The sequence below is a fragment of the Podarcis gaigeae genome (assembly GCF_964106915.1).
Source record: "Podarcis gaigeae genome assembly, chromosome: 5".
Classification (NCBI taxonomy): Eukaryota; Metazoa; Chordata; class Lepidosauria; order Squamata; family Lacertidae; genus Podarcis; species Podarcis gaigeae.
In genome coordinates, this window is record NC_139681.1 from 36,965,922 (window position 1) to 36,990,369 (window position 24,448).

At 42.2% G+C, this 24,448-nt stretch overlaps 1 protein-coding gene and 1 long non-coding RNA gene across 3 annotated transcripts in view; one reads left to right on the forward strand and one right to left on the reverse strand.

Moving 5' to 3' along the window:
* Positions 1-3,102: 3,102 nt before the first annotated feature.
* The window catches only part of LOC310845644, a 78,120-nt gene continuing 56,774 nt past the window's right edge, over positions 3,103-24,448 (forward strand). The window contains exon 1 of the long non-coding RNA XR_014564878.1: positions 3,103-3,878. This is a non-coding gene — a long non-coding RNA (uncharacterized lncRNA). The remainder of the gene's footprint in view (positions 3,879-24,448) is intronic.
* On the reverse strand, positions 4,914-23,720 carry LOC310845631 (putative lysosomal acid lipase/cholesteryl ester hydrolase). Of its 2 annotated transcripts, XM_083740939.1 has the most exons (9): positions 23,532-23,719; positions 22,566-22,683; positions 17,128-17,323; positions 15,301-15,410; positions 14,338-14,477; positions 12,643-12,789; positions 11,053-11,124; positions 9,490-9,561; positions 4,914-5,299 (listed from the first exon to the last, which is right to left on the reverse strand). In XM_083740939.1, the coding sequence occupies exons 1-9, from the start codon at positions 23,658-23,660 to the stop codon at positions 5,066-5,068; spliced, it is 1,218 nt and encodes a 405-aa protein (XP_083597065.1). In that variant the 5' UTR covers positions 23,661-23,719; the 3' UTR covers positions 4,914-5,065. The 2 variants fall into 2 exon arrangements, with proteins under 2 accessions (XP_083597065.1, XP_083597066.1); XM_083740940.1 differs by lacking the exon at positions 12,643-12,789 and having other exon boundaries at positions 23,532-23,720.

The following is a 24,448-nucleotide window of genomic DNA, read 5'->3' on the forward strand; positions in this document are numbered from 1 at the left end:
CAGGATAATTTGCCAGTTCATAAGTGGTGTGTACATGAACTGCACAGAAAACTGGGTCATGCCAATTTCTGTGTGCTTTCAGAGGTGCAAAAGGTGTGCAAGAACCTAAAAGTATATAGCTGTATTGTTTCCTAAATTGCAATGTATGTAAAATGGCCAAATCTAAGAGGAAGCCTGTGGCTTCTAAAAGTGACAGAGTATCTAAAGAGGTTTTAGAACTTGTCCATTGTGACGTGATAGGCCCTTTTCCACAGAAGACTGAAGGGGGTGCCAGATATGCTTTTCTGGTAATAGATGACAAATCACGTTTTAGTTGGCTGTTTTTGTTAAAGCAGAAATCTGAGTGTTTCCCCACATTCAGAGAATGGGTTGCCCAAGCTGAAAAGCTCTTCGCTCGTCCTGTTGTGCAGTTGCAAACAGATAGGGGTGGAGAATTTCTGAACAAACAATTTGGGGCATGGTTGCGACGTAAGGGGATCACTCACCGCTTGACTAACCCTTATAGCCCTGCTGAAAATGGTCTGTGTGAAAGACGTGGGGCTGTAATACAGTCAGTAAAGGACTGCCTGCTAGTGGATGCATGATTGGGTCACAACCATAGGCTGTGGGGCGAGGCTTTTCTGACAGCGAACTTTTTGATTAATAGAACCTGGTCAAGCTCTATAAAAGATATTCCCTATCGTGTGTTGTTTGGGAAAGAACCAGAGTGAACAATGCTCCATAATTGGGGTTCTTGGGCACATGTAAACATTCCCAAAGCTCAGCGCCAGAAAGGGGGCGCTAGAGCACAGAAACTGTGGTTTGTGGATATCAGTCCTATGGCAAAGGGTGGCATTTCAATTTACGCCCAGGACGCATGGTTCTGTCACGAAGCGCAGACTTTGCTGACCAGGACAGATGGACTGTGATCCATGCCAACCCAGATTGCCTACTGCCCCTGCAAGTAAGAGAAGAGGCTTCTTCTCAGAAATTGGCAACGCAGGAGCAGGATGAGGAGGAGGCACAGATTTCCCCAAAGGATGTGGCAATAGATAATACTTCTTCTCTAGAGAAAGAGGAAGAAGAGCCAGAGATAAGGGGGGGGGGGGAGAAGAAGTAGTTGTGCCTAGACGCTCCCAGCGTTCAAACAAGGGTGTACCTCCTCAGCGTTTGACCCTAGGAGGAGTGAGAGTATGCAATGTGAGTTGTGTGGAACCACAAAGTTATAATGAAGTCTTAGACTTACCCCCTGGAGAACGTGCTTTGTGGGAACAAGCTATGAAAGAAGAAATGGACTCTTTTAAACGTAACAAAGTGTTTGAGGTTATAATGCTGCCACCTGGTGGCAGAGTGGTGTCATGCAAGTGGGTTTACAAAAGAAAAACCCTTGCATCTGGGGAACCATGTTTTCGAGCCAGATTAGTAGCCAGAGGGTTCACTCAAATTAAAGGGGAGAGTTATGATGAAGTGTTTTCTCCCACTGTAAAGAGTGAAACTTTTCGTTTAATGCTTTCCATTGCTGCTGTAAGACAACTAGCAGTGCACCATTTTGATGTTGATGCTGCATATCTGCATGCAAATTTAGACCATGAAGTGTTAATGAGACAACCCTCTGGGTTTGAAGAGGAGAATGGTGCAGTCTGGCATTTGAAAAAGCTGTTTACGGTCACAAACAAAGTGGAAGGTGTTGGAACCAGTGCTTAAATGAAGCCCTTGTAAAACTTGGTTTTAAAAGGAGTGTGGCTGATCCATGCCTGTACACCAAGGGGACATGCAACAAATATCTAATGCTCTTAGTCTTTGTTGATGATTTGCTTGAGTTCCACAGATGAGATCCAGAAGCTCACAAGTCAACTGGAAAAGAGGTTTAAGCTTAAAGCCTTAGGGCCTGTAAGCAATTACTTGGGAGTAGAAGTAAGGCAGGAAGCTGATGGAAGCTTCCTATTGAACCAGAAAGAGAAAATTCTTCATTTGATAGAGCAGTTTGGCATGGAAAACTGCAAGCCAGTTCAAACACCCATGACACCAGATTTCCCAAAGACAGTGTGTGTTGATGAATTTGATCAGCCTGAGTTGTATCACTCAAAAATAGGATCACTCTTGTACTTAAGCCAGTGGTCAAGGCCAGACATTGCATGTGCTACAAATGTTCTGAGCCAACGTGTATCTAAACCCAGTACTGCTGATTGGTGTGCTTTGAAAAGGCTTATCAGATATCTAAAGGGGACATTAAATGTATGTTTGAAGATATCTAGTACACAAGACGAAAAACTAGAAGTATTTGTTGATGCGGACTGGGGAAGCTGTGTAGCTACTAGAAAATCTACAAGTGGAATGGTTATGATGTTTGCCAATTCCATAATTGGATGGAGGTCAAAGAAACAAGGATTTGTTGCAACCTCATCCTGTGAGACAGAATATGGGAGCCTGTTGCTAGCATGCAATGAAATCCTGTGGTTTATACAGATACTAAAAGATCTAGATTGTAAAGCTGATTTGCCTATCCAAGTGTATGAAGATAGCCAATCGTGTATTGCATTAGCGGGCTCAGAAATAATGAAATCTGCATCAAAACATATTGCTATCCATCATGCGAATGTGAGAGATTGTGTACAGAATGGGGTGATCAAACTGGAGTATTGTCAATCACAAGATAATATTGCTGATATGTTTACCAAGCCTTTGCCAGCAACATGCCATAATGAATTGATGACAAAACTGGGTTTATGTATATAATGTATGTATGTATTGTTTCTGTTGGGGTTTTTCGCATTTAAGAAACAGAAGGGGTGTCACGGCTAAAATGGTCGCTGTTTCTTTAATGCGAATAAAGCTGGGTCAGCATGAGTCAGCAGCTTGCACCAGGTTGTATATATAGTGAGAAATGTTAGTCTGCTGTTCTGAGGCTGGTGTTTGGGTTGGTTGGTTGGTTAGTTAGTTAGTGCTGGTGTGTATAGTTATTCAGTCGCGTTTTGCACAAAGACTTTTAAGAATAAAACTCTGCAAGGATATTCTCGTGGACTCTTTTATGCAGACAAGGGTCCGAGGACCAGGCTGAAGAGACAAAGGGAGGTCAGAACCCTTTCCTTCTTTTTTTTGCTTTTTACAAACACTGACACGAATTAAGTTCTTAACCCGAGGTACCACTGTCATGGGAAACCACACTGCCAAAGGATCAAACTCTACAGTGCCATCTGGTGTCTCAGTGTTATGGTGCATTTAAAATGCTTTCCCCTCCCCCTTCCAATGTAGCTGAGACCCATGACTGCTAAACTTACTGAAGTACCTTTGGCATGGTGCAATTTACTCACTTACTAGGTGAGAAGTTGAATTGCAATGGAGATTGAAAAGAGCTCACATATTCAAGGAAAGAGTTTCATAAGGTAAATGGTTAGAATCATTTTAAAAAATCAAACCCGAGAGCAAAATGGTTTTAAATGCTTTTTAATTCATGGATTATGAAACATTCTGGCTTTCATGATCCCCACTTCCTGCTGCAAATTTCATTTCAGTGCAGCAGTTGGAAAAATGAGAAAATCAGAGCATGGATGCTACATATTTGATAGAACTTCACTGGTAATCCATCAGCCTATACACTGCACTATATACTGTTCATCAAGTCCGGGGGGGAAACAGGTATGCCTTTAAAGAACAAAGTACAAGTTGCAAACATGTAGATCTTTGAAGTTACAAAAAGTGGCTTCCCATAAGTTAGTTCTGCGGTACAGTGGTACCTCGGGTTACATACACTTCAGGTTACAGACTCCACTAACCCAGAAATAGTACCTCGGGTTAAGAACTTTGCTTCAGGATGAGAACAGAAATCATACTCCGGCGGCACAGCGGCAGCAGGAGGCCCCATTAGCTAAAGTGGTGCTTCAGGTTAAGAACAGTTTCAGGTTAAGAACGGACCTCCAGAACTAATTACGTACCACTGTACAAGTAAAGGAAAACTATTCACACCATTTCAGTCTTGAGATTATTACATGACAATCACCTCACATGATTGTGACGTCAGGTGATTGACAGTTGGGGAAGATAAGGCCCAAGCCTCCTGATCACACCCACTTCCCCACCACTGCTCTGCACAGACTGGCAGATGTTCTCCAGGGTTTCACAATGGGCTCTTTCCTGATCCCACCTGGAGATACTACAGGCAGAACATGGAGCCTTCTAGGTGTGAAGCAGGTGTTCTACCATAGAGGGCAGCATTCTAATACATGCACAAAACCTGCATTCCAACAAGTAGGGACTGATATCAATGTATATTTCAAAAATTATTTCCAATAACTTTCAGTTCAGTCTTTCAGTAACTGTGACATGTCAGGTTGCTTTCATGATGCAGATTGAGTGATTTGGAACACTTGAATAGTAGAGCTGGTCTTCCTAACTGTGTTATGGGCAGTGGGGTGGCATTCAATTTAGTCATGGTAATTAATTTCAATAGATCTACTCTGAATAAAACTTAGTTTAGTACGATCCAAATCATGTTTCCATATTGTCAATTCCACAGATGTTAGCAAAGAACTTGTCTCCACCTCACACTGCACTGCATAACAGAGTTTGGGAAGATCATAGGTCCTTTCTTCATGACTACAGTGGTACCTTGGTTGTCAAACACCTTTGTTGTCAAACAAATCAGCCCCCGAACATCGCAAATCTGGAAGTGAGTGTTCTGGTTTGCGAACGTTTTTTGGAAGCCTAAGATCTGTCGTTGAGTCCGTGGATTCCGATTGAGTGCAGGAAGCTCCTGCAGCCAATTGAAAGCCGCACCTTGGTTTTCGAACTGTTCCAGGAATCGAACGGATTCCGAGAATGGATTAAATTCGAGAACCAAGGTACCACTGTACTGTGATGAGAAGTGACTTGAGTTATGTCTCAACACCTCCATTAAAAATGCATGTATATAAATAATGATAAGCAGTTCAAAAATATTATTTTCAAAGAAATTATTTTGTGTGAACAAACAGGGATTTCTTTCCAAGGTGATTTTTTTTTGTAGTGTTTGTAGTTGTAGTTGTTGTCATTATCATAGACATAGACTGATGGTGCTGATTTCTTGAAGGACTATTTCAGGATCACAAACTCACTGATAATTCTGCATAAACTCAACTATCTCTTTATACATGCGCTGTGGGGCATCAAAGCCCCAGATGAAATCCAGGTGTGCCCAGTCAGGAATAAACTTGTGGTAAACTAGGTTTGAGACCTGAGGCAGCAGCAGGGCAAAATCCTTTGGAGTTGAAGCCCAGTCGTTTCCACCATTCCAGAGAGCTGTTGGAATAGTCATTTGTTTAATATCATAGGAAGGTGCTGTTTCCTAAAAGAGAGGGGGAAATAACAACTTAAAAAATACTTTATAAGTTAGGACTCTGCAAAAACTTCCTGGTCAAAGCAAATGTGCACGTGCTCTCGCACGTGCGCACACAAACACATATACATTGTCTCCCTGCTTATTTAACTTATATGCAGAATTCATCATGTGAAAGGCTGGACTGGATGAATCCCAAGGTGGAATTAAGATTGCCAGAAGAAATATCAACAACCTCAGATATGCTGGTGACACAATCTTGATGGCAGAAAGTGAGGAGGAATTAAAGAACCTTTTAATGAGGGTGCTAGAGAAGAGCACAAAATATGGTCTGAAGCTCAACAACAAAAAAACGAAGACCATGGCCACTGGTCCCATCACCTCCTGGCAGATAGAAGGGGAAGAAATGGAGGCAGTAAGAGATTTTACTTTCTTGGGCTCCATGATCACTGCAGATGGTGACAGTAGTCATGATATTAAAAGACGCTTGCTTCTTGGGAGAAAAGCAATGACAAACCTAGACAGCATCTTAAAAAGCAGAGACATCACCTTGCCAACAAAGGTCCGTATAATTAAAGCTATGGTTTTCCCAGTAGTGATGTATGGAAGTGAAAGCTGGACCATAAAGAAGGCTGATCGCCGAAGAATTGATGCTTTCAAATTATGGTGCTGGAGGAGACTCCTGAGAGTCCCATGGACTGCAAGAAGATCAAACCTATCCATTCTGAAGGAAATCAGCCCGGAGTGCTCACTGGAAGGAAGATCCTGAAGCTGAGGCTCCAATACTTTGGCCACCTCATGAGAGGAGAAGACTCCCTGGAAAATACCCTGATGTTTGGAAAGATTGAGGGCACAAGAAGAAGGGGATGACAGAGGACGAGATGGTTGGACAGTGCGGGAGACAGTAGAAGACAGGAGTGCCTGACGTGCTCTGGTCCATGGGGTCACGAAGAATCGGACACGACTAAATGACTAAACAACAACAACAATTATGTTAAGGGGAATATAAATTGAGCACTTAAAGTGCATAACAATTGGACATTGTGCAGATTTAAGATGCATTGTGGAGAATAAGCACATCATCCATGAAAAGGAACTTGTTCACATTTCCTGGTAAATATACACGGTTTCCAACAGGCTTTGAACAATTTGCATATATTGACTGTCCTTTGTACATTCTCTGGCCATTTTTCATAATCTCAATCAGGTCTTGTGGAATGTGCTGCATTTTGTGCATTCTGAGGAAATGAGCTGTTTTGTATGTGACACTAAGTCAAACTATGAGAGCCAACACAACCTGATAATAAGAATTATTCTATATTTCAGAGGGCCAGCTTTCCCAAGCCTTATGCCCTCAGATGTTTTGCACTATAATTCCCATCATCTCAGCCAATTGGCTTTATTTCCTGGGTTGATGGGAGCTGTCCTCCAAAACATCAGGAAGGAACTAGGTCGAAGAAGGTTGTTGCATACAAAATTTGTCTATTTATTTCCTTTATCATATCGTTCTCTGATAACGAAGTGTTCCTGGAGCTTCATTTTATACTAACATTCCATAGGAGGAAGTCATATTGATGATAGAGGATCCTTTAAGCAAAATGGAAGTAATACACATATAGGCAGATAGAGAGAGACAGAGGGAAGGAGGGACAACCCATTTCATTTTTGCATTAGTGACCTGAGCACCAAATCAACATTATTTCAGTTTTAAAAGAGATCCTTCTTGCACATTTCAGATATCATCATGCAAAGCAGACATCTGAGTTAGCAAATCTACATATGGATAAATTTGAATGAATATACATACTGGACATAAGCAGTCTCTATAATGGTGACATATTGCTATATAAAAATATAATAATAATAATATTTATTATTATTATTATTATTACTACTACTACTACTACTACTACTACTACTACTATTATTATTATTATTTTATTTATACCTTGCCCATCTGGCTGGGTTTTGCCAGCCACTCTGGGTAGCTCCCAAGGGAATAGCAAAAGCATGATAAAACATCAAACTTCTAAACCTCTAAAAGTCGGATTGTTGTTTATTTCCTTGACATATGAAGGGAGGGTTTTCTGCAGGGCGGGCACCACTACCGAGAAGGCCCTCTGCTTGGTTCCCTGTAACCTCACTTCTTGCAGTGAAGTAACCAGCAGAAGACCCTCGGAGGAAAGTGTAGACAATATCTTCATTTTATGACAAGGGACTGAAGATAGACACATGGCATCTTGCAGATGTGTCAACAAACCTGCATTCCCATATAAAATCTGAGAGATACATATACATTTGATACAGAAGGAGCGTCTCCACCTCCATCATTCTGCCCGGACACTGAGGTCCAGCGCCGAGGGCCTTCTGGTGGTTCCCTCACTGCGAGAAGCCATGTTACAGGGAACCAGGCAGAGGGCCTTCTCAGTAGTTGCACCCACCCTGTGGAACGCCCTCCTGCAAGATGTCAAAGAGAAAAATAACTACCAAACATTTAGAAGACATCTGAAGGCAGCCCTGTTTAGGGAAGCTTTTAATGTTTAGTAGGTTATTGTATTTTAGTGTTTTGTTGGAAGCCGCCCAAAGTGGCTAGGGAAACCCAGCCAGATGGGTGGGGTATAAATAATAAGTTGTTGTTGTTGTTACCTGTTCACCATCTGACTGAGGAGCAAGCATGTGCTATCTGGGCGAGGTGGCCAGGGACACAGCAGTGAGGCTGGGCCACATTCCAGGGCCCAGAAACCCCCAGAAACAGGGCAGGAATCTCTGCATAGGAATCCCTGCATATCTGAAGGAGCGTCTCCACCTCCATCATTCTGCCCGGACACTGAGGTCCAGCGTCGAGGGCCTTCTGGTGGTTCCCTCACTGTGAGAAGCCATGTTACAGGGAACCAGGCAGAGGGCCCTCTCAGTAGTGGCACCCACCCTGTGGAAGCTTTTAATGTTTAGTAGGTTATTGTATTTTAGTGTTTTGTTGGAAGCTGCCCAGAGTGGCTGGGGAAACCCAGCCAGATGGGCGGGGTATAAAAAATAAGTTGTTGTTGTTGTTGTTGTTGTTGTTGATGTTGTTGTTAGGCAAATCCTTGCAAGACCCACAGAGAGGAATGCCGGACTGGGCCACACTAGGGTTGCCCTTTACCTGCCTGCTTCTATCTCTACCTGTTCACCATCTGACTGAGGAGCAAGCATGTGCTGTCTGTGCGAGGTGGCCAGGGACACAGCAGTGAGGCTGGGCCACATTCCAGGGCCCAGAAACCCCCAGAAACAGGGCAGGAATCCCTGCAAAGGGGTGCCTGATTTGTGCCACTTCAAAATTGTGTGCCCGGAGCCATGGTCCCACTGCCCCCTCATGCTGCGCCCCTGACACAGTGTGGGGAATTTCTATGAAATGGAGCTAGAAACTATTGTCATCAGATCAACAGTGCAATACTGCGGGTAAAATAATAGCTTCTTTCACTTAAGTTCACTCATGATCCCCGGGGTGTAGAAATTTAAATTGGTAAGTTTCTCATTATATTTACTTACTTACTTTCATACGTTCCTTTTTTTGAGATATGTTAATAATGTTATATGCATTGCTTTAACAGATGATTGCATGTTTTGCAAACCTGTACCAACTGAAGATATTGAATTTTGACCACGACACAAGTAAAGGTAATATTTGGATCTAGTTTGGTGAGATTTTAAGAAAACTGAGAGACTGAACTCATGCATGCAGAATACTGATAGCAAAATAGTCCACTGAAGAAGCATAAAATGCCAAAATGTGTTTGATAGTTCAGTTATCCAGAAAGTTTGATTAAAAATATGTTATATAGCCACATCAGCTATCTAATTAATATAATTAAAGAAGTATAAGACCATCTCATGCATTGTACAGAAATTTTATTTTTATTAGGGTTTATTGTATAATTGTGGATATATTATTTTGATAAATAGTCAGTTTATGGATTTACATATTAGAATTTGTTAACGTATTCATGGGCATCACAGCCATTAGAAGAAATCAGAAGGCAGCCCTGTATTGGGAAATTTTTAATGACTGATGTTTTGTTATGTTTTTATATATGATGTAAGCCAGCCAGAGTGGCTGGGAAAACTGCCAATGTCTTACCAATGTCTATCATCATATAAACAGAGAAGGGAGGGAGGGGAGCAGAAAGAGGGGGAAAGAGATGCAATTAGTGAAAAATTCTTACCTGGTTGTGGTGAGCCATGTTCTCTTCCTTGCTACCCCAGTCAAAACCTTTGAACTCCTTACTCCTCCTATTCTGAAAAAAGAAGTGTACCATATTTTGAAAAAAACTAAATGGGGAAATTATTATTATTGCTGTTAATTATTAATCAATAAATACCTGAGGATCATAGTGCAGTTTACTATATAAAAGCACAAAAGCACATAACATAATAACAAAACAATACGCACAGACACAACAGGCACGGCAGGTTGTGAGGAACATAGAAGAGAAGAAAAAGTTCTCACCATCTGCTTTTTATTCAATATTTACAGAGAGAGGCTTGGAACACAGCCTCTTGGGATAATGGTGTTGTTCCGAGAGACTCTCCACTCCCCCTTTTCTCATTTGTCATTGTCATCATCTCCCTACGGGTGCCACGGAGGGCCCTCTGTTTCTGAGCTCCTTGCTCTACTACCTTCAAGGCTCGCTGGGTTCTGGGAGAGAGGGGGGTCTGGAATGCTTTCTAAAGACATTGTGTCCATCAGCTGTTCTCCCTCTGGTGCTTCCTCTTCCCCCTCCATGTCTTCCATCATTTCCCAGCTTTCCCCCTCATCTGCCTCTGAGCTGTGACCTCCCTCAAACCCCTGTTGTAATTCTGAACTGTCGTCTTCTTGTCTGGAAGGGTCAGGCTAGGGAGGAGGTCACTGGGGAGGAGGCCATAGGTTGTGTAATTAGCCAAAGGCCGGGGAGAAGAGGAATGTTTTTGCTCAGTGCCTAAAGATATATAACGAAGGGGCTAGGTGAGCATTCCCAAATGGGAAACTATTGGAAGAATGGCCAGTTCTTATGTGGCCATCCTCCAAATCTTTCATGGAAGATTAAACTTATGGGGACTTAAGTAAGTCAAAATATATACCAGGGACCAGGAACTTCCACGCCACAAGACAATCTTATTCTGCAGGGGATCCAGTTTGGCCCAAACACTTCTCCCAAAGTCTCCCACCTACTATCCAGCAGAGATTGCCACTGAAGCCAGTTGTGTGTGTGTGTGTGTGTGTGTGTGTGTGTGTGTGTAAATACTACTCAGTTTGCCAGAATTCCATGCAAATCCCTTCCCAATTCAGAAAGGAGATTCTCTTAAAAGACTTGTTAAAACAGACCAGCAAGAGGTCTGCATCAGAATCTCCAGGGAAAATAAAGAGGAGGGATGCACCTTGCAGCACACTTTGAAATCCTCCATTGCTACAACAGGTAATTGGCAGGTAGGCGGCCCCACCCTGCTTTTAAATGTGATCTATGAAACTAATCCTGATAAAAAACTCCTGTGGTATCAAAAAGATTCCCCAACCCTGTTTTGTTTTTGCAAGGCCATGAAGAAATTACCAGCAACTACATTCAACACCAGGTGCTCCCAGATCATGGCACTTCTTAGCCAGCCTTATGCTACTGACACACAGCCTTCACTAGCCTAGAACCCTCCAGATGTTCTGGACTACAATTCTCATCAACCCCAGCCAGTGTGGCTGATGGGAGTTGTCATCTAAGCAAGTTGGCACTACCAACACCTGAGGATTTAGGTGCTACCTGACTCCAGTGAAGCACGTTCTGCACAGATGACCCAGCTGGGCAGTGTGATAAATATACATTGATTCGAGTCTGAAAGAAAGAACAAAGTGATTAGCTGAATTTATCTCAAAGTGTAACAGCCATTTCAATTTCATTTGGTTTGTTTGAACAAAACAAGTGCACTCTAGAGCTCTACATCTGGATATCATGCAGGAATCAGTGTTTAAGTAGCAATTACATGCCAGTTTTGGAGATCAACTTGACACTTCAAACTAGCTGCCAATGCCAATATTGTGCTACCAAACAAGAGGGAAATTCGCTTACAGCAAAGCATTGCCCCACAACATAAATACATTTCTACTAATACTGCAATCCTATGCACATTTACTAAGAAGTAAATTGTACTGTGTTCAACCAGGTTACACCCAGGTAACTATGCACAGGATTACAGCCCCAGTTATAATATTTTTCTTTATATAGTACAACCAGGGCAATTACAGACATATCAAAGAACATCCATTTGTGCAGTGGGCTGGGCCGTTGTGTACATTCCTCCTGTAGGACATGAATTCACTCCACCCTGCTTTGGTGCCATCTCCAGTTGTGTTACCAACCATAATTAAGGGCCACTCCTAGAGTCTTTTCAGGAACTATGAACTGAAACTCAGTATTGCTCTTAACTATGGTCCTATTGCATCATGGTGGCAAGGAGGACACAGCCTTCTTGTGACCCATAAGGCATTACGTGCATTCTGTTTTGGGGAAGTGGACCCCTGTATGGGGAATTGCACAAGGGCCCCCAAGCACCTTAACTAGGCCTTGGTGCACACCATGACTTCTCACCTCTTCACATGTTTCTTGGGCTGATGTGCACCATCTTTCAATGCACACAAATATTAAGTTCCAGTTTACAAGTATCTGTACACAAAGCCATATTGGTTCATTTTGTTCTTATTTTTGCTCTTATTTCTATTGTGTATTTAATATTTGTTATATTGTATTGTCTCAAGGAATGTGGCAGCTGTGCCCTCTTAAGGTTTCTGCCTTAATGCTACCAGACAATAATTTTCCAACAACAACAATAATAATAATAATAATAGCTCTGTCCATTTGGACACCTCTGAAGATATTTCACGCCATTCTGCAAGTCTTTTTAAAATTTGAGGTGACAATTTCAACCTTCACCAACTTGGACATCTCTGAAGATATCATTGCCCAAAACGTGGGACAGCTCCAACCAATCAGGTTGCCTTTCAATATATCATCGCCAAACTTGGTACGAGGATTTCTGAGGTGGATATATTAGTCTTCAACTATGTTTGCATGCAGGGCACCATTTTGAATCAATATGGTGGACTAATTTAACTCAAATTAAACACTTAAATTTAAGTGGCAGTCCTGGGTTGGTTTTTGTGTGCGTGCGCAGCCCAAAATATCACAAACTACACTATCCACTAGTGCTCAATGAAGTAGTCATCTGGGATCCACTTCTCCAGGGGTAATTAAGATATGGATGTTATAAGCAGCAACCATTTCAAAGAAGCCTCCACATACTTTTTTTCTTTAGCTCACACCCTTTACTTCCTATTATGTAGTTAGAAATCTTACCAGATTTATGTTTTTCACATTAAAGCCCATCCCTAGGAAGAAAAAACTGGCACAAACATGATCAAGTAAGAAACGATTACACAGGTTAGTAGCAAACCATTTAGAAGTTTTGCTTTGAGCAGCAAACTGCTTGGTTCCAAATATTACCTGTCAAAACAAAAACATTAGTCCACAGGTCATTTTGTTAGTCAAGACTGCTTCCCTAGAGATACTTCCAGCAATATCGGGTAGCAAGAAAATATCACAAACAGTATTATGAGAATCTTCTACTCAGATTGTTAGGCCAGAATGCCCATTCAACAACCCATGGCCATAATAATGATAACAGCAATAATTCAAATCCCACATGCATAGTCAAACAAAAGGACCTTCTGCTATATTCAAGACATGGACATTGTAATTTCAGCCATCAAAGAGACAGGATGACACAGTTAAAGTGCATCTTGAGATGTATGTAATGTGCAACTGGCGCCCTTGCAATGTGGTTCAGGAACAACATTTCAGTAGGAGCCCAAATATGCAAAAGACTTGCTGTTATGCAAACATAGCCACAAATAGCCAATAGCCAAATACAGTAGTTGTGCTGTGCTTGAAATCACTTAATTTAGGGTTGCCATACATCCGGACATATCCAAAATACCACATTCAGAAGTAGATGGGGGGGGGGAGCTCAACAACTTGAAATATGGCAATCCTACTTAATTTCAGCAAATGACGCCTTCTCTATTGTCTACATGGTAACATAAGGGAGAATGGTTTTACTGCCTTGTCTTCTGACTTCTCCAGGTTGAGAATTCAAGGAGTGGCTGTTCGTACAATCTGAAAAGGGCACTTCAATCTGCTTTTGTCTAGGGTAGAAGTAGTGTAGCATAGAAGCCAAGGGTGAGCTGTGAATCATAAAGCCCCCAAGGTAATCAAATACCCCCCTAGCCACAGTCAGTATGGGGCTTTAGTCAATCCACAATCTCTCGTTCTCAATCCTCCCACCAGCCAGACTCTAATCTGGGAACAAAACTGATCATGTTACAATGTTGTTGTATGAATTACTGAGCTAAAAGTGGGTGAGGGGGACATTTGGCCAACACAGAAGCCCCCCAAAGCCTCCAACATGATCAGCAAATGTTTCTGAGCCCAGAAAATGAGCTCATGTGCCTGTAACTGCCCACCACACTGTGATCATCCCAAGTTATTTCTCAGTAGATTGGTTTGGCTCTCTTGTCCGATAGTCATACATTGTTTAATACTTAAAATAAACCAATAATGTAATAAATACACGCTCCTATAACTGTTCAGCATTATTGATTTAAAGGCAGCTGAGTTACGCACAGGTGTAATCTGCCATCATACTATCAAGTTCTTCATGTAAGTTTGTACCAAGTCCTTTTGCTTGGGCACTTGAGGATTGTTCTCACACCAGCACCTCTTTCTTTCCTGCCCGCAGCAGGTGTTTTGTGCTGGCACCCATGCTACTTACAGCAAGATAGAAAAATGGGCACCCCAGTTTTTACAGATCAGCTTAGACTGAGCAACACCCTGTTACCAAATCTGAGCATTCACCAGCTTGAACAGTTTAGGTGTCTATGAGAATGACAAATGGCCTCAAGTCAAATAATGGATACATTTCCAAGTTCTTAGCTACAGCCAGAGATATTTGCACCCTCTATTTTAAACAAATATTTGGTCCAAAATGCATACTTTGACCAAGGATTCAGGAAGGTGAGTGATCACAGATGATATTGGGCTGTTAGAATAAACCGTGTTGACCGATGGTGCCAATCCAAAGAACATTTTTATCTTCTGGGCGAGCTGTGGCATGGTTGAAAATGCAATGAATGCTAAGAAACAAGATGGGAAATAGAAGATAATAGAAGATAAATGAATATAGCAAGCACTACTGCCTTGATCACAATACAAGAAAAAAATCTTAGCCTTTTCTCATAACACAAAAGCAATAAAGTACAGTCACTCCTCAGTTCCTGAATGGCTCTGTTTTGGAACATTTCAGCTCCCAAACACCAAAAACCCAGAAGTAAATGCTCCAGTTTTTGTACATTTTTCGGAAGCCAAAAGGTTTGATCCTGGCTTGAAATCCAGGATTTTATTCAAATTAAACAAGACTTTGTCAGCTGAGATGAATTGAAGCAACACAAAGCACATAAAACAAGGTTTGTGAGGGCAGTACAGTGGTACCTCGGGTTACAGACACTTCAAGTTACAGACTCCATTAACCCAGAAATAGTACCTCGGGTTAAGAACTTTGCTTCAGGATGAGAACAGAAATCACACAGCAGCAGTGGGAGGCCCCATTAGCTAAAGTGGTACCTCAGGTTAAGAACAGTTTCAGGTTAAGTACAGACCTCCAGAATGAATTAAGTTCTTAACCTGAGGTACCACTGTATTATATTTCATACACTTCTTTCTCTAAGTCCATAGCAGCTTTGAAACATTTCTTTTATGGGAAATGTTACTAAGGGGAAAATTCAGGAAACCTACACAGGGATTGTTATTCAAGATGGTCCTCCATGTCCAGTGGCTCTATGTGTAACCACTGTACTATGACCAAAATCTCTCTTGAAATTAATATACAACACCAACTGTACAAATAAACATGTTGCTATTAGAATTGGCAACATGTGTTTCAGAAGCTTCCTAACCTACCCATTGTGGTGCCCTGGGAATGACCAACATAAAATATTTTCTCTTGTCCAGTTTTTCTCAGGATAAAATTGATTGAAGCTGGAAGGTCATATTTAGCCATTTCATCAAAACTGCAAAGAAAAGGAATAACAGACTGTGTTTTACAGACTTGCATACAGACTTCTCCAGCCAATGCAATACAATATCTGGCAAACCAGAGATCACCTCCTCCATGGACTACCAATTCTCTGAACATTTGTGAAAGAATCTGATTTAAATTAAGCCATGACTCATCTTCTTTAGATATTTCCACTGGCACTGTTCACTAGCAGTCAATACAACACTATGAGCTGTTCACTGAAAACTTTAAAAGTCCACCAAATAGTTCACAGTGGCCATAGGGTTCCTGCAGTGTGACAGTTTTAACAGGCAAGCTGTCCCTAAATGTCAAATATCAGCACCTGGAGAGCCAAATAAGTCATGACTTTAGAACACATTTGCACAAAATAGGAATTGCCAGTAGAGTGCCCATAAACCTGTTGGGTGGTATAAAAATAAAACACAGGCAGATTAGAAGGGGGAGAGGAATGCTTCTGTTGTTGGTACTAGTGTGACTAATACTGGAAGCAAAAGGAGAAACATAAAGCTTTTTAAAAAACCGAAGTTTCAGGAGGCTCTGCCTCGCTTCCCTGCATATCTGAGGAGCTTCAAATTCTGGCCAAGTAACTTTACTCAGAATCAGCAGGACCCACACTAGGTCCCAGGGGCGCCGACTTGTGCCGCAGATTATGGGTGCCCAGCAGCATGTGCAACGTAATGTGAGGTCAGGATGTCACATTGCCCCTTGAGGTCATGAAGTCACATTACATTGCACCCGCCACAGTGGCACCTAGGAGCCCTGGAAGTCACCTTGGAGGCCCTGTTGTGTGGGTGCTGAGCACCCACAACAAAAATTTGGCACTAGCACTTGGTCCTCCCACATCAAATCTAGTTTCACCGGAAGCCAACCTGATCTGTTCTATATCTGATCTATATCTACGGAGTTTAGCAATGCCATATTTCATCCTTTCAGTTGGAGTTATCCCAGCTGTGTGCTTTGTCTTGTTGCCGACATCCATCTGGGTCAGGAAGACTGTGCCTTCGAGGATGAAGTCAAAACGTCAAAGCTTATAGCAAGAACAAACTTAGTCTCTAAGGTGCTACTAGACAATTTTTTTATTTTTTATTTATTTGTCAAAGAGTTACGGTGCCTGCTGTGCTTGTAGAGACTGATACAGGAGAGACAGGTTTTGTCACAGCTGAGGCAGATGAAGGCATCTGGTTCTGTGGATGCAGGTGTACCATGCCATTTCTCATCCCAGTGGTAATTTCTCCTCTGTTCTTTACTGTGAATATACGGTACCACCTAACTATCTGTCTCCAGGCACTGCTGTTGTCTGCAAGAGATTCCCACAAGGTGGAGTTGATGTTGCTAGCCTTCACATCATGTTTGGAAACGTCTTTGTAATACACAGTTGGTCGGCCAGTGGGCCTGCTGCCTGAAGTCAGCTCCCCATAGAGAACATCTTTGGGGGATCTTATCATCTTCCAGTCTTCATCAGAGCATCTAATTCCCCACATGAACAATATGTGCTGTTTGTTTGTTTGTTTGTTTGTTTGTTTGTTTGTTTGTTTGTTTGAAGAAACAACTACCAATTATATTTACTTGGAAATATATTTCTATACCTTCAGATTATCAGGGTGCTGTTCAATGTTGAAACAGAAGAGGAAGAGCATGGCAGATTAAAACCCCCAAAAGGAAAACTTGGAACCAGAAACACATAATGAAGTTTAGAAAGGTCACTCTACCTGAATCGCCAGAATTCTTCTTGCTCCACAGTATAGTTAATGTGTTTCATGGACCAGGTGTTCCCTCTACTGTTTCCTAGCCAAACATCATAGCCAGCATCAGCCAGTATGAAGCCCAGGCTGTTGTCCAGATTTGACACCCAGTTATCGCTACTGCCAAACAAGCCATGTTGCAGAAACACTGCGGGCTTCGGATCTGCAATGGAAGTTTTTAAAGTATAGTTATAAGAGGTAACTTCAGTGTTTCTTTCCAACAAGACAGTGATCCATCAAAACCTTGAATGGCAGTTGTTGTCATTCCATATTTCAAGTAGCAGCCAGTGAAGTCGTGCAGGTGGGGCAATGTTACTCTCATGGCTTCCCGGCAAACTGGGTTGCTGGTGCTTACAGAGAGCAAGAAGGGAAAGGGAGAAGTGCATGTTGGCGGAGCCAATCCAATTCCCTCACCTCTACGTGCAACACCAGGTCAAGCTCCCCCAACCTTGCCTCTCCCCTCTTCCTCTCAATAAGCTCCAGTGAACCAATGTGTGGGGAAATTAGGAGAGCATTGGTACTCCACAAATGCCACTTCACTGAAAACTACTGCATATCACCTACTATAAACTTGGGGCACAAAGCATGCATGGGCAGCAATTTTATATGCCCATACATATAAATCACTCCTGAATGCAATATGTAAAGCAAGTCTCCTCTCCCCCCCCAAAAAAGGTCCCCTCTCCCCAGTTATTTGTAGCAGGCAATATTGAACCATTCCACTCACCTGCCACAGAAGCACCACATATCTTTTTAATTATATTTACTTCAATTTAATTTTTTAATTTTTTAAAAAATGTGTCATTCCACACACAGCCCTGTGTTCTCTGATGCCCATAACCGTGTTCCATCAATGTTGTGTATGTAATAAAACTACGTTGATTTATTGAAACAGATTGATTGAAAAGCAGTGATTTTCTTGTCTGTTTTGCTCTCTTCAGACATGGGTTGTTAGGTTGTCCATGAATGTTAAATCACAGAGTGGTGAGATCCAGATCTCAAACAAGTCTGCCTTTAGAAACCTCCTACCCCTTGCAATAGGGACACGGGTGGCGCTGTGCCTAAAACCTCAGCGCCTAGGACTTGCCGATCGCATGGTCGGCAGTTCGAATCCCCGTGGCGGGGTGAGCTCCCGTCTTTTGGTCCCAGCTCCTGCCCACCTAGCAGTTCGAAAGCACCCTTAAGTGCAAGTAGATAAATAGGTACCGCTTTACAGCGGGAAGGTAAATGGCGTTTCTGTGCGCTGCGCTGGTGCTGGCTCGCCAGAGCAGCTTTGTCACGCTGGTCACGTGACCCGGAGGTGTCTCCGGACAGCGTTGGCTCCCGGCCTCTTAAGTGAGATGAGCGCACAACCCTAGAGTCGGACACGGCTGGCCCGTACGGGCAGGGGTACCTTTACCTTTACCTTTACCCCTTGCAATACTACACTGCAGTCATTAAATGACTAATGATACATTTTGGGGAAAGCTGTGAAAATATTTCTGACTATTATGATAGAAGTGTTGTTTCCGAATCCAAAGGGATATGTTGTTTTGTCATAAGGCCTGCTTCATGAAAAAGCTTTTTTCCAAAACAAAAAAACTTGGGGGCATTGCCACCACATGTGCATAAATGAGCCAGTGACATTACAAATTCTTGAACTGATATATTTTTAGTCATCTTATTCTTACATTTTAAGCCATTTTACTCAAATATAATCTTATATTGGGAGCTTGGCACTGAAAGCAGGTGGCTAAGTCCTCCTGCCCTTCCTTCATCACACTACCTTTGCTACTCAGGTATTAGGTAGCCCTAATATCTTTCAGAAAAGCAACACCCTTAGACTGTCCTTTGCATTTCTTTTATTATTATTACTTAAGAATTTTCTCAAATTTTAATACATACATATGTTAATTGCCTTTAAACACCCTCATTCACTCTACATAATACCCAAATTGTTATTTTCTGCTGCTCACAGTTCAGGTCCTTCTTGTAAATCTATCTGACTGTTATACCTCTTCAAGTACTCTACGAAGGGTTTCCACTCCTTCCTTAGCAGTGTCCCCTCTTGATCCCAAATTTTTGCTTTCATACTTGCCAGTTCCACATAATCTATTGGTTAATAATAATAATATATTATTTCTACGCCACTCTTCTGGCTGGGTTTCCCCAGCCACTCTGGGTGGCTTTCAATAGAACACTGAAAACAGAATAAAACTTCAAACATTAAAAAATTCCCTAAACAGGGCTGCTTTCAGATGTCTTCTAAAAGTTGGATTGTTAGGAAAAGGAGGGGACATTTTATCATATGTGGTGGGATTGTAAGGTAATTTTAAAAATTTGGGAAATGATATACAACGAATTGAAGAAAATGTTCCATTTAACATTTGTTAAAAACCTGAAGCATTTTTGTTAGGGATTGTAGGGAAAGATCTGCCAAAAAAGCTGAAAAACATCTTCTGAAAAACAGCCACAGGAGTTTTAATAGCACAAGGATGGAAGACTGAAGAAACCCAAACTAAAGAATCATGGCAAGAAAAATTGATGGACTATGTAGAACTGGCAAAACTGACAGACAAGCTACGGGACAAGGATAACTGTGACTTTAAATGGGAATCGGAATGAATGGGACTTTAAATGGGAATGAATGGGAACCCTTTACAAAGTATTTGAAAATGCAACAAAGCGAACTGGACTCCTTGACTGACTTTGAATAAACATTCACAAACTTTTTATTGATAATAATCAGCTAAATAGTTTGAGGATCTATACAACTGTGTAACATGCAGAAAATAGCATTTTTAGAGAAATCAAAGACTGGAACTGAGGGAAGTCAGGGGGTGTGGGTGGGTGGGTTCTGTGGGGGGAGGGAGGGAAGGGGGGGAAATGGGGGGAATAAGGATGATATGTTTTTGGATAATATGTTTTAATTTGGAATAAAAAAGTTATTTAAAAAATAAAATAAAAGTCGGATTGTTGTTTATTTCCTTGACATCTGATGGGAGGGCATTCCACAGGGCGGGCACCAATACTGAGATGGCCCTCTGCCTGGTTCCCTGTAACCTCACTTCTCACAGTGAGGAAACTGCCAGAAGGCCCTTGGAGCTGGACCTCAGTGGGCGTACCAGATGGAACTGGTAGACGGCTGCCCTGAACACAGAATTGACCTGTGCCTCCATGGACAGCTGTGAGTACAAAATGACTCCCAGGCTGCACACCTGGTCCTTCAGAGGCACAGTAGCCCCATTCAGGACCAGGGAGTCCCCCAAACCCTTTCCCCCCAAGACAGTACTTCTGTCTTGTCAGAATACTACCTCAGTCTGTTAGCTGCCATCCATCCTCCAACCACCTCCAGGCACTCACACAGGACCTTCACCACCTTCACTGGTTCTGATTTAAAAGAGAGGTAGAGCTGGCCTGAATCCCGATTGGAAGGGATCAAAATGGTCTGCATCCTCCAGGCATGCCTGGAGTTGTTCTGCAACCATCCACTCAATCACCTTTCCCAAGAATAGAAGATTTGAGACTGGGCGATAGTTGGTCATATCGGGCGGGTCCAAAGGTGTTTTTTTAAGAAGCAGTTTAATGGCCGCCTCTTTCAGCGGGGCTGGGAAGTATTCACCATTCTGCAGTGCCCATCACCCAGCCCTTCCTGGCTCGCTTTTATTAGCCAGGATGGGCAAAGATCAAGGAGACCGATAGTTGGTTTCACTCGTCCAAACAGCCTGTCCACATCCTTGGAGGTAACAGATTGGAATTGATCCCATGCAACTTGACTAGACAGGACTCTAGCACTTTCCCACCCCAGCCCTGCTCCCGTGGTGGAGTCAACCTCATTCCGAATCTGAGCAATTTTAACAGCAATTTTTTTTTTTTTTTTGCAAAATCATTACAGGAGATCTTGGGGGCCTTATCAGGCCCCGATGGCACAGGTGGTTCCATTAAATTACAAACCACCTGAAAGAGTCTCCTGCCTGCTGTTTTCTGCAGATACAATAGAGGCAGTGAAGAAGGTCCTCTTCAACGTCACTATTGCCACTTGGTAGGCTCAATGTTGAACTCTTACCTGTGTCCGGTCCGATTCAGAATTAATTCTCAGCCACTGGTGCTCTAGCCATCTCAATGATTGTTTCATTGCCCTCAGCTCTGGGAAAAACCATGGGGCTGTCCAGGCTCCATGCAGTTGGAGAGGGCACTTTGGAGCCAGGCAGTTGATAGCCCTACTTAACTCTGCATTCCAGCGGGCCACCAGGGAATCAGCTGAAAGGCCATCAACATAGGATCTCCTACCACTCTCTGGAAACCATTTGGATCCATTAAGTGGGGGGCGCGGACCATCCGAATCGGTCCCACCTCCCTGCAGAGGGGAATGGTTGCAGAGATGTTCAGTTGCACCAAGAAGTGATCTGACCATGGCACTTCTTTTGTTTCACTTTTACTTAGTGTCAGATCACCCACATCCATAGAGGTAAACACCAGGTCTAAGGCATGTCTACGGTTTATTTTGCTACTCCTCTTTAGTTGGGATTTCTTGGTCTTTTCACCTTTGTGCATAGATTACTCAATCTGCTTTTGTCGCATACAAGAAGAGATTAAGTAGCTTCTTGGGGATAACAGAGTTTGTTACTCCTAAGAGGAAGGCCTCTGGTTTGGTGGGGGGGGGTGTCATCTTTAATATTTTTTTCAGTTCCCCATAAATTATTTTCCAGTATATTTGGCTTGCTTACATGCCTACCACATGTGGAAGAAGATGCCCTACATCTTTTGGCATTTCCACATGACTTGGTTCCCTCCCCCCCTTGCATTTCACTTTTCACTCAAGAAAAAGCTGCATACAACACACAAAGCCATTGGGCAATGGAATTGACTCTTCACAGCCCTGGTTTTTTTCTCCTTTTTTTTTTTTATTCAGGCTGTGACCCTTATAAATGGCAGAAGAACATATATCCTAAATAACTGCAAAAACACTTTTGCAACTAAAGAGATTTTCCCCCCCCACAAAAAAGATTGCATGCAGTTCCCTATGACTTGGGTCAAGAAGGTATGGAGAGCACAGCTACATCAGCGCAGAAAATGGCTGCTGTCAACATGGACTGTGAACTATTTATTCCAGCTTCCTCATCTCCTTGTCACCATATTTCTTTACTTCTTTAATAGTTCAGGAAAGGAGTAAGAAGCACTTGACCTCAACTACCTATATGGCCTATCTTTTGCAATATTATAGAAAAAATAGAAGGACACACTCAACAATCATAATAATAGTGCACATTACCAAACAAACTGCCTATGTTCTTTTGCACTAAATCAAATTTTAGTAAAGCAAGAATTCATCATTTAATAATAGTAATAATAATAATAAATCCCCAAAATATTGAACATTTGTATATATGTGTACACACAATATATACCTCAAAGCACACACTCACCCTTGTTTGACTGATTTCTTTTGCCATGAGGGATTCTGTTAATACTCAGAATATAACCATCGTCTGTCACCACTTCATATTCCTCACTGGGATATCCTCTGAAAGAAATAATTTCGCTCTGCAGGGTGGAGATGGTGTGGTTGGACAGGTTAACAAGCAACTGTAAGATGTCTACAGACCGCTGTTTTTTTCTAGAAAAATAGGTGCTGGTACTCACCATGAAGTTTTTATAGTAAGTCCTATACTTTTAAACAAACAAACAAACAAACAAACAGAGGTGCCGGTACTGTGTACCCTTGAGTACCCCCTGGAAAAAAACACTGCTAAACACTTATTTTCCACATGATAGAATTGATAACTGGAGTGTGCAGATGGGTGATAAGCCAGATAAGGTAGTAAAACAATCTTGTGCCATCACTTACTTGTCAGTTCCAAAGAAATCCAAAAAATGATTACCTGCCTCCCTCTGCTGAAATTAGAAATGAAGGGAGCCTTTTGTTGCAGAATGTCTTCTTTTGCTGCTGTTCTACATTTTTATGGCTGTTGTTCCCAAACTCTCCCCTTCCCTTAGACCACTTGAAAATTGCTGAGGGACTTGGTGGTCCACTGAATGATTTTTGTTCTTGCTGCTGAACAATTATAATGCACTGTGCAGGATGCTAGAGTCGCTACTGCAGAGCACCTAACTGATGTTCACAGAGCACTGGTGTTCCATGAAGCAAATGTTGGGATTTTTATTGAGATTTTAAAATAAAATAAAATTCCAAGCTGCCCTGAGCAATGATGCATTGGGAGGGCAGGGTACTACTTCAAAATAGTATAATAAATATTTTCTTGTCCCCTAAAACCCCAGCAGTCCATGGAAAATTAACTTCAAGGATGTGGCATACAGCACCATTAAGCAACACTAATTGTCAAAGATGCCTTGAGGTAAGAAGATGAGAAAGGAAAAGGAAAATGGCTTACAATATTCATAGTCGCTTCTGGGTCTACGCTTCTTCTTTTCCACAATATTCCTGAACTAATAAGCACTTGGACCAAGCCTGCCCCCATTATGAAGAGCCATATCATTGATTGGCGTGGAAGCAAATCCATCTTTGAGCCCAGATATACAAGACTGCTCCTCAGTCACCGAGAAGATGTATTTAGGTTCCGTGGAATGAAATTACAAACACCATGACTTTAAGTAGGTTGACATTATTTGTCAAGAGCAAACAACACCTACTTGGAATAACAAGTCATATCTAATTGATATCATTGGTTTGGTCTTGCATAACTTCCAGGATAATTTTCACTGAGTTCCATTTGATGTTCTTCCAGGCAAGTAGGCAGTCTCAGTTTAACAAAAGGTTTGTCAAAGTGTAAATGCTAGTTTAGTGTTCTAATTAAGAGTAAAAACCATCAATCAGCAGGTAGATGGTTCAAATCCAGTGCTATTTTTCTAGAAAAATAGGTGCTGGAGCTTCCCATGAACATCTCCAATTGTTCTTTAATAATGGCAGTGACACCAACCTGAGAGGTGCTGGAGCTCAGTTCCTGTGAGTTCCTGCTGGGGGGGGAGCCCTGTTCAAATCTCATTTCTTTGGGTGGTTTCAGACACATTATTGTTCTTCTCACTGTAGTCATATGGTGTTCATACTGCCCAAACATACTGGCATGATGAAAAAATACACTTTGAATATTCCTGTTTGGTTAACATCCACAATGGACTTTCTACATGACAAACACAAACATGCGAGGGCAGCCAAGTGGGAGGAGCTGGGATGGCAGACCAGAGCGGCAAAGTTCTCACGTTTCTTCACTGACCAGGGTTAAAAGCCAGCTGCACCTGACACTGGCAGTACAGTTGACGAAAGAGCAAACCCTCCCTCCCTCATGCTTCT